Source organism: Xenia sp. Carnegie-2017, unplaced genomic scaffold (genome assembly GCF_021976095.1).
Source record: "Xenia sp. Carnegie-2017 unplaced genomic scaffold, XeniaSp_v1 HiC_scaffold_43, whole genome shotgun sequence".
Taxonomy (NCBI): Eukaryota; Metazoa; Cnidaria; class Anthozoa; order Malacalcyonacea; family Xeniidae; genus Xenia; species Xenia sp. Carnegie-2017.
In genome coordinates, this window is record NW_025813508.1 from 33,961 (window position 1) to 44,973 (window position 11,013).

The 11,013-nt window shown below is 33.9% G+C and overlaps 1 protein-coding gene across 2 annotated transcripts; it reads right to left on the reverse strand.

Annotated features, from left to right (window-relative positions):
- Positions 1–92: 92 nt before the first annotated feature.
- LOC124456190 lies at positions 93–10,751 on the reverse strand. Of its 2 annotated transcripts, XM_047006688.1 has the most exons (10): positions 10,359–10,751; positions 6,211–6,341; positions 5,724–6,089; positions 4,252–4,293; positions 4,059–4,169; positions 3,608–3,667; positions 2,763–2,861; positions 2,169–2,267; positions 1,572–1,670; positions 93–423 (listed from the first exon to the last, which is right to left on the reverse strand). In XM_047006688.1, exons 2-10 carry the CDS (start codon positions 6,293–6,295, stop codon positions 257–259), a joined length of 1,128 nt encoding a protein of 375 aa, XP_046862644.1. In that variant the 5' UTR covers positions 6,296–6,341; positions 10,359–10,751; the 3' UTR covers positions 93–256. The 2 variants fall into 2 exon arrangements, with proteins under 2 accessions (XP_046862644.1, XP_046862645.1); XM_047006689.1 differs by lacking the exon at positions 1,572–1,670.
- Between the last annotated feature and the right edge of the window lie 262 nt (positions 10,752–11,013).

Here is an 11,013-nt window from a genome sequence, read left to right on the forward strand (position 1 = left end):
AGCTAGAGAGTAGATGTTCCCCTATTGATAACCCGGAAAAAAATGAAGATAGTTGCCACGTAAATAAGTGTTAAAACAATATGCCAATACAATTTCAAAAGAAAATCCCATGGTTCTAATGTCAAAATTTACAAAATCTTTTTATAGTTACAGAATCTTTTCATCGAGAGCGCAATGTTATCAGTACTAAAACACAACTTAAATTTAATAAGGGACCATGCATAAACATTAAACATATAAGACACACCTGTTTAATTTAATATAACAACCAACACACAACCGAGTGCCTGTATCGTAATAAAATCTTCCAACTGTATATAGTAAGCAACGTTATGCTTATAATCACGATAACCACAGCACTAAAACATATAAATATCCACGTCCATGCAACTCGTTGCTTTTCATCTGAGACTGGGTAATGATCTATCACAAATTAAATAATAACCATAAGAATTCGAAAATTTCATTGGTCGAGAGCTATGATCCATAAGTGAACATACGCAAGGAATTAACGTCACAGAAATTTCTTGTATTTAAATGAAAAACGAACGGTGAAATTGCTGGAATATTTACCTAAATTTATCGTAGAATGGGCAAATGAAGACATTAAAAATACCGAGTTGAAGCAATCGACGTATTTGAGCAAAAAAAAAGAAAAAACCCCGTTTGTAAACGATAATTTGTAAAACTGCTGAAAAACTGTCGATAACAAAATTTTAACAAAATTGATTAGCCAATGTTTGTTCATCTGTTAGCTAATCGCATTTAATCACGTGACTAATCTACTCAATACCAGTCAATACCATTTCTTTAATCCTATTAGATCATGTACGCGTGATATTTGCAAAATCAAGACTTTTCAATTTTTCAAGTGTTGGGGAACAAAGAAAACAAACTGTTAGCAGTTTAGTTTGTGAATTTTTTCGATTGTATTAGATAAAACGGCGGCTCGTGAATACTTTTTTAGTTCTGATTACAAATGACGTTATACCTGTGTATCTACTGCTGTATTGACAACGGTTAAATGTTATCTATTAGTTAATTTAAAACTCTTTTATTGTGCAAATTGGTAACGTTACAACACGATACCAAAATCCTTTTAAGAACTAATAAGAGGTGAAATAACAGTAAAATATGTGGGAGCCTACATCTGTCATTTGTTGTACTACGTGATAATACTATTTCGATAAGTCTGTTTTTAACATCCCCAACACTCATTTTTGGAAACAATAATTGTGTTTAATGACAGTTCAACGAGAAAGGGCGTTTCTACAAAAGTAGAACGTGAATCTCGATATACTACAAGTCGCCATTTTAAAAGCTCAATTCTCTTCAAACTTTTTGTACAGAGAGTATGTGTATACAACTTTCTTCAAGAAAGTTCCAAGCCCATTAGCAGCTGATTCGTTGATGTTTTTTATGTTAAATTAACATTCCATCATGTTGTACAAAAAATAACCAAGTGAGCAACACCTTGCATCTTCAACTGACATTTTGCAAAGGTGTTTTATCACGATAACAACGGACAACTAAAGCAGACATAATTTATGTTAATATAATTACCAACATACCATCGTTAAAATGAACAGATTGATTTGGTGCAACCATAACTGTCGACTGAATTCTCTCTACATGTGACGTCGTCGTTGAGATTTTGTTATAATCAAATGCTGAGAGAAAGTCGTATATAAATAAAGCATAAAGAGTAGGATACAACTAGCCTTACTGTTATGAAAACCTAAAGCAATTGTAGGGAGAAATACTACGTGATAATACTATTTCGATAAGTCTGTTTTTAACATCCCCAACACTTATTTGTGGAAACAATAAATGTGTTTAATGACAGTTCAACGAGAAAGGGCGTTTCTACAAAAGTAGAACGTGAATCTCGATATAGTACAAGTCGCCATTTTAAAAGCTCAATTCTCTTCAAACTTTTTGTACAGAGAGTATGTGTATACAACTTTCTTCAAGAAAGTTCCAAGCCCATTAGCAGCTGATTCGTTGATGTTTTTTATGTTAAATTAACATTCCATCATGTTGTACAAAAAATAACCAAGTGAGCAACACCTTGCATCTTCAACTGACATTTTGCAAAGGTGTTTTATCACGATAACAACGGACAACTAAAGCACACATAATTTATGTTAATATAATTACCAACATACCATGGTTAAAATGAACAGATTGATTTGGTGCAACCATAACTGTCGACTGAATTCTCTCTACATGTGACGTCGTCGTTGAGATTTTGTTATAATCAAATGCTGAGAGAAAGTCGTATATAAAAAAGCAAAGAGTAGGATACAACTAGCCTTACTGTTATGAAAACCTAAAGCAATTGTAGGGAGAAATACTACGTGATAATACTATTTCGATAAGTCTGTTTTTAACATCCCCAACACTTATTTGTGGAAACAATAAATGTGTTTAATGACAGTTCAACGAGAAAGGGCGTTTCTACAAAAGTAGAACGTGAATCTCGATATACTACAAGTCGCCATTTTAAAAGCTCAATTCTCTTCAAACTTTTTGTACAGAGAGTATGTGTATACAACTTTCTTCAAGAAAGTTCCAAGCCCATTAGCAGCTGATTCGTTGATGTTTTTTATGTTAAATTAACATTCCATCATGTTGTACAAAAAATAACCAAGTGAGCAACACCTTGCATCTTCAACTGACATTTTGCAAAGGTGTTTTATCACGATAACAACGGACAACTAAAGCACACATAATTTATGTTAATATAATTACCAACATACCATGGTTAAAATGAACAGATTGATTTGGTGCAACCATAACTGTCGACTGAATTCTCTCTACATGTGACGTCGTCGTTGAGATTTTGTTATAATCAAATGCTGAGAGAAAGTCGTATATAAATAAAGCATAAAGAGTAGGATACAACTAGCCTTACTGTTATGAAAACCTAAAGCAATTGTAGGGAGAAATACTACGTGATAATACTATTTCGATAAGTCTGTTTTTAACATCCCCAACACTTATTTGTGGAAACAATAAATGTGTTTAATGACAGTTCAACGAGAAAGGGCGTTTCTACAAAAGTAGAACGTGAATCTCGATATACTACAAGTCGCCATTTTAAAAGCTCAATTCTCTTCAAACTTTTTGTACAGAGAGTATGTGTATACCACTTTTTCAAGAAAGTTCCAAGCCCATTAGCAGCTGATTCGTTGATGTTTTTTATGTTAAATTAACATTCCATCATGTTGTACAAAAAATAACCGAGTGAGCAACACCTTGCATTTTCAACTGACATTTTGCAAAGGAATGTTAATTTAACATAAAAAGCATCAACGAATCAGCTGCTAAATAAAGCATAAAGAGTAGGATACAACTAGCCTTACTGTTATGAAAACCTAAAGCAATTGTAGGGAGAAGGGTGGGGTGAGATAAAAATTCATCCTTAATATGACATATAGTGACAAATTATTGTGCCAGAATATTGATTTATTATATTTGCTAAGATAGTAATTTATTAGGAAATTTCTCAAGGTTTTGAGAGCCTTTTCTCAGAGCTCAGTAAATTATTGAAATAAAGAAAATTCGAAATTTTTCATACTTTGCTGTTAACAAAATCTCCTACCTTTTGTAAATGAGGACATCATTGATGATGGTGACAACATGTAGCTCCTTTTAGAGGACGCTAAAATTCCATCAAGATATTGATGTTAAAAGTTAAATATACAACACAATAATTCACAACAAAATTATTTTGTTTCTAAATGATAAAAATAGTTACAACTGCATTGATCACAATACTTCAGCAATGGATAAAAACAAAGTAGTTACGTGTACATAAATTTATCAGCAGAAGTGAACTTTTTTAGTTTTTCATTCATACCACCTCTACCAACCCTACATTGACCGGCATCAGTCAAAATTTTAACGTTGTTGCCAAGATAATAAAGCTCAGATAATAAAGCATATATTGATGAATGAAACAAATAAACAAAAATGTGCGCAACGCAAATTATGCAACATGCGCGAAGACTACAACTGCTTGTACATTTATTGTAAAAATAATATTCTCTAACCACTTTCTGATCGATATATTGTTGAGGCCATTAAAAAAAGTGTTGGCAACATAGATGATTTAAATTTTGGTTCACCAGAGTTTTGAGCTTGCAAAGAACCAGACATACCACCTATATAATGAAGTAGCTATATTTAATTTCTTAATTTATAAGACAACGTAGACACACACTTTTATCATAAATATGACTTTACCCTTTATCCATGAAGTAATCAGGCTGCTGGAAGTATATGTAGCTATGAAAATGAATAAAATAAACCTTTCAAATATAAATTTAAAGAAAACTTTTTTGTTATGCATGCATAACTATATACGCATGCAGCATTTCCAAAACAGAATCAAAATGCAATGTTTATGAATAAAAATACTAAGAACTAAGCTGCGAGGGTTCCTGGCGCAGGAAATATAGAAAAATGGACTATTTTCACTTATTGTTCAAGTGCAGTTTGCATCCCTTTTTTAAAATATCATTGTTTATTTTTACAATTCGTGATTATCAATTACAAATCCAAAAAACGATCTTTGATTCCAATCATTCAAACGAAATTATATTACCACAACCGTTGCCGATTTTAACTGTTCATAAAATGAAGCCATTTGGAGAGCCAATCATATTTTTCTCTGAATATACTGTGAATAATATATACAGATTTGATGTTGCCCGTCAAATCTTTCAAACTGCGAGAGTTCCTGGCGCATTTAATACAGAAAAATCGACTATTTTCATTCACATTTCAAGGGCACTTAGCACCTTTTTTTAAATACCAATATTTATTTTTTTCTCTCCTATGAGCTCTGGGTGGGCAGAGCCATGGACACCCAAGCATTTAATTTGCAAAGGGGGTAACCTAGACGGTGCTATTTATAAAAATAAAGATAAAAAAGTACGTTTATATTTAGACTAGCTAACGCATTGAATATTTCTCATTGAAAGTCATTACTGAAATCGTGTTAACGGTAGTAAATTGAAAATTCTATAATTGTTTTTTTTCTGTATATGAATTGAAAACCAGTTAGTATTGTGTTCTACGAACGATTATTAAGAAAATGTTTATGTTGTTTAGTTGTCAGAGTTAGACGCAGTGGGCACTCAGGGGTGAGGGACACCCAAACCTAAAATGATCACGGGCAGCTTAGTTCAAACTGACGCAACTGGATTTCGGGGCTTTGGCTGTTCATAAAATGAAGTGATTTGGTGAATGGATTATATTTTCAATATACTGCTAATCATATACACAATTTGGTATTGTCAAAACTGTTGGTGGAAAAAGTTGCATATCTCTAAATCTTCATTTATACGACTGACACGATGCTAATTACTTCAAACAAAATGTTCAGAGAAATTAAGTAATCAAGTGCTAACAGCGCCATGTGAGACCATAGACAAATAAAAGTAATGTGGTTTGTTGCAACTTCGGTTTGATTCGTGCATTTTTTGTTTCTTGTAATTCTGTTGAATTATAAATATTTCATTAATAAAAAGATCTATTTAAATGGCAATCATTTGACATGACTATCGAGTGGTACATTTTTTATCAGAAAAAAGGCACACAAATGCTCTCACACAGTCATAAAAAGATTTGCAGATGATATGAATGCTCCGTGGCAGTGCAGACAACATTTTGTACCTCTACTGTGCGGAAGGCGCGAAGTAACAAACACTGACCTGTAACTAAAATTGTGATTTGTGAAGAATAAGAACGAAGACCAACTCTCGTATCGAATTTGTCTATGATAGTTAGTTGCGCCAAGACTTGCCATCGGTTGTATTTAATGGAGATGTTATTTAAAGTTATGCTCGAGAAGGTGGAATTCATATATGAATCGTCAACTTGGTTCGGAAAAATGTCCAAGAAACCATTATCAATAAACATCCAACAAATTATAGCTCCATTAGCGGACCATTGTACGGAATAATTTTCAGGCCAGCTTATATTTCCTTTACATTCATACGAAAAACTAAGAGTCAAGTTTGACCCCAAAGGAGCATGAACAAAGTAATTTTGAGGTGTCGTAGTTATGCGACATGAATCTAAAAGAGATAAAAATAATTAATGAACATTTAGAAAATTGTCGGAGAAAAGTTGTCGGAATTAAGGGAATAAGTAACAAACATAAGTATAAACGATGGACTGCTAGTAGTTGTGTCTTACCCGATCTTACTAAATTGCCATTCTCGTACACAAACTTCACAAAAAACACACCAAAGAAATATTTCCAAACTGGATGTGTAAACATAAATAAATCTTCTATTCCGTTGCTCAAAAACCTAATTGTCTTCAAGCTAAGAAAAAGAATTGAAAGTATTAAAGTTAGTAGTTCCATCAAAAAACATGTGTATGTCGTACAGCATAATGGCAAAAGTAACAGACAAAAACACAAGTTTGATGAGCGAAAGAAGGCTTTCAGATGACGTTAGTTTTAAGGTACGTTTACGCTTACACACAACGATTTGTCGAGCCGATACTGACGCAATATTACGTGATTCTTGCTATATACGTATGCATGCAAAAAAAAACAAGAAAAAAAATGTTAATTCAGTGAAAACTATGGCAAGGATCTAATTAAATCCAAACATATAATGCAACAAGTGCTAACTCTAACAGATAAAGAAGATAACTCTTTCATTAGTTAGTTCATAGTGATTTAACTGGTTTTGAACATATAATGCAACAAGTGCTAACTCTAACAGGTAAAGAAGATAACTCTTTCATTAGTTAGTTCATAGTGATTTAACTGTACACATGGATATAGACAATTACGTAAACACTTATCCCTCTCAATTCTTTATCTAACCTAATAAAGTGGTGTGTTGAAGTCAGTTCGGTTGATTGTGTAAGGTTGCATGGCCAAACGTTACGTCATTGAATGCAAGTCTTTTCTCCTAATGTCTGTTATCTCCAAAGCGTACTCGATCAGTTGTCTATGCTTCAAGGGGCGGTGGCACGAAGCCAGTATAGCGTTATCCACTGGATAGCAGGTTTTTTAAACTTTTATAAAAAATATTAAAAAGAAAAAAGTATAAGATTCGAACTGAGCGATCACAGAAATAATACATTGTTTCGAGGGTTAAGAAATTTTTTTGTCGTATAAAAAATATAAACACCATTTTTACAAGTTAAAAAATTTTTGCTATCCAATGGATAACGCTATCCAGGCTTTGTGCAACCGGCCCTGAGCAATAATATTCGAGTAATAACAAGCGTTTGTGTGTATCTAATATTCAAAATTAAAAAGTGTGTGTATTTTTTAAATCTACAGCTTACAAGCCTGATATTTGATATTGCTAAATCGAGCAGCTTATTCATGACCATGCAAATTACGCTCGCTTGACAAAGATTGCAATATGTTGGTGATATTTCCGGAAGACTAACAAAAATCCGTTGACGTTTTTTTACATATTAGCAAGTTGACACAGCGTGCTGTATTTTTTTAATAAAACAACATATACGCTTTATGGAAATTACATACACTATTCACAAATAATATGCATTACATGTTCAACTATAGTTATGCGTCGTACATATTATACATCACAGCTTTACTGGTCAAGCTGCAAATACTAAAAAATGTAACGGCTATCAGCCTGCTCATGAAGTTCAAGTCAACAATGTCACTGCAGGCATTGCTGCATGCAAAATATGGTAGACAGTGGCAGTGTGCTTGATGCGTATTGCTGTTGTCTTGGTGGTAGAGATGGTGGATGTAAGCATGTATCATCTGCTTTGTATTCACTTGATGATCTGCTTAATTCTAGAGGAGAGGACAGTGTTACAAGTAAGGAGTGTAAATGGATTCGAAGATCAAGGCCTGATACAGCACCGTGCAAGCTAGAAGATCTTCAAATAAAAAAAGTGGGACTTAAAGATCAAGGAAAGAAAAGAAAAAGAGATGAAGCATACAAACAATACATTGACTATGACCCACGTCCATTTACGGACAGGGGACCCTGTTTACATGAACAACTTGTTAATGTAGTAAAATCAATGGATGAAATAAAGAAGAAACCACCTATACTATCCATTTTGAAGAAAGAAGTGTATGGCATGGATGAAATTCTGGAAAAGAATAAAGAATTAGATAAAGAATCATCCAAGCATGGAATAATGGAAAAAAAAGATAATACAACATCTGCAAAGCAATCACCAAGCAAATGCAGATGGCTTCTTAGAAAGTCTCCACTTCTCAAATAAGGAGATTGAGGATATTGCTTCAGTCACTAAAAAGCAATTTCAATGTAGTGAATGGTACACTCATAAAAGAGGATTTATAACTGCCTCAAAAGCTAAGAATATTAACACAAAGCAGACTTCCATTGAGAAACATGAGACGGATGTTTCTTCTCTCATAAAATTGTTAACAGAACAAAAAGATGTTGCAACAATGAGAAAACATTTGGTTGATGATCCTAAAAATCCACTCGATTGGAGACTGAAACATGAACAAGATGCTTGGAAAGCTTACTATAGTGTTCAAGCAAATAAACATAAATAACTTAGTTTAATTTCAAAAGGCTTCATGATTTCAAAAGATACACCTTTTCTTGGTGCTACTCCTGACAACATTACAAGTTGTAAGTGTATGCCTAAATGCGATAGTGTTGTAGTGGAATATAAATGTCCGTGGACCCACAAATATCGTGATCCCAAAGAGGCATTCCTGCAGCATGAGATTGGTGGTAGATGGGAAAATGGCAAATTTTTTCTTCATGAAAAGTCCAGTTACTTTTACCATATTCAAGTGCTCATGCATGTTACTGGTAGGCCTACAGATAAATTAATTCAGAGTAGCTCACAAAGTCCTTTATTATTTCCACTAGCTTCCAACATAAGCAATTATATCCCGTTATAATCAACATAGTAAAAAATGAAATTTTATACCTGTATGATGGGCTGAATCATTAACCACATTTTCTAAAAACATGCATTTCTGTATACTGCTGGTGTTAACAAATGACTCAGTCGCATAAGTTTTAAGATGTTCATGAGTTAGGTTGGTTTGAGCAGCAGCATCTTTTTTCTTTAAAACAAGATGTTCGTCTTGGTCCTTTTCGATATCACGGGATGTTGTACTATATTTTCAGATAAGGATAGGTGGCCTTCAGCTGCGTCTCTTTTAGCGTGTTCCCTTTCACTCAAGTAAAGAAGAGCCTCTGCTGCATCTTTTTTGGAGATTGACGCTCGTTTTGGTGGCGGATTATATACCCTCGACAATGTTTTTTTTCGTTTTCCCTTTTTCTTTTCTATATGAATTTAAAATGAATGTATAAGCTTATTAAGCGTTCAGCAAGCTTTCGTATAATTCACACATTTATGACAAAAAAGCAGTCAACACTTACATTCTCAATACTTTATATCGCTGAAATAGAGTCTGGGTTATCTACAGTAAGACCATTTTCTCCCACAAAATGAAGACTACAAATATAACTGTCTTTCGTACACACAAATCTGTCACCTGGATGACACGCACGAATCCAGCGCTCTCGCTTGTCGCTATGGTATTTCTCCCCAGGAAAATGTAAGAAAAATACTTTGCTTCTACTTGCGTCTCGTTTTAAACGATCAGGATACCGCGAATCGCTTTTGCAGGTTCCCCAAGCGCACCTCTTCGTCGTAACCATTGTTATAAAATTACTCCGCCATGTTTGTCCGAGTTTTTCTCTTTAGCAAACACGTGTTTCCACATATATGAAAACCGCCAAAGTGGTGTATTGTTATTGAAGGCTTATGAAGGGATCATATTTAATCTGTACTCATATTGTAACAAACACTAACTCTAACCAATGAAGAAAATAACTCTTTCTTCATTTGATTCATAGTGGTTTAGAATAACTGGGAGAAGATTTAAACATAAATTTTCAAGATGCAGACAGTTACGTAAATATTTATCACTCTCAATTCTTAATCTAGCCCAATCATGTGGCATGGTGCGGTTAGTTCGGTTGACTATGTAAGCTGCAACGAATAGTTTAACAAAACACTAACGTTAAAAAACGTCGATCGTCCGTTAAATCAAAATGCACTAAAGTGAAACGATTCCTTCGACCTTCCTTGTTAACTTGCTATTCATTGTCCTGATTAAAATTACCTACCTTGAAAGCCAGTAGCAAAGCATACATTCAGCAATAAAAACGAACACGATAGCTTATTAAGAATTATAATTTAGTGGTAACATCATCACCTATATTTATTTGAAATGCAAGCTTCTTTTTACCGTTGAAATTGAATTGAAGGCAATGACATAATCAGCCGTAGAAGGGTATTTATCACATGATTATTCAAAGAAAAATTCTAAAGTTCACCTTTTAAAGAAGTAATATATGAAAGTTGCTTCGAAGCTCAATCTAATTCAATGAATTTATTAATTGTACTTCTTGGCATCCACTAGACTGCCACTTCACCGTACTTGGTAGCTCATGTTTATTTACATTGGAAACATGATAAATTGAGTCACGTGGGTAGTTGGCAGTAAACCTATTGGTTGGATTACAGAAAATGAGCAATGTTGCATTGCTTAGTTGTCAATGGAATGAATGATATCATCACATGATAAAGCCAGGAACACAATTTGCTGAAACATATGGCAAGCCATTTCGAAAAAAGGTGGTTGAGAAAAAAATCTCCGTTGAGAAAGCAAACCGATGTTGAGAAACACGTGTTTATCATTGAGAATTTGCAGATGGTAGTTCAATAAAGCAAATATTTTGTGAGAAAAAATTCCCGGTCGAGAAAAAAATCCCGGTCTAGAAAAAAATCTCGGTCGAAAAAAAATCCCGGTCGAGAAAAAAATCCCGGTCGAGAACCAGTGCACGCACTACCTAAAGATTGGACATGAGGCTGACGAGGGCTGTCATGTAGCACTCATTGAGTCCCATAAAATCTTATAGAACTCAATGGTAGCACTGCATATTTGGTACTAATATGAGATTGGCACTACTTCCAACAGCACAATCAACA

Excerpts from the sequence above, each read along its gene's own strand:
- LOC124456190 (XM_047006688.1), bottom strand. The coding sequence starts at position 6,295 with ATGTTTACACATCCAGTTTGGAAATATTTCTTTGGTGTGTTTTTTGTG. Across the intron at positions 4,170-4,251 it reads GATTACTTCATGGATAAAGG|GTGGTATGTCTGGTTCTTTG; the intron begins GTAAAGTCATAT and ends TTCATTATATAG. Across the intron at positions 2,268-2,762 it reads ATCTGTTCATTTTAACCATG|CATTTGATTATAACAAAATC; the intron begins GTATGTTGGTAA and ends ACTTTCTCTCAG.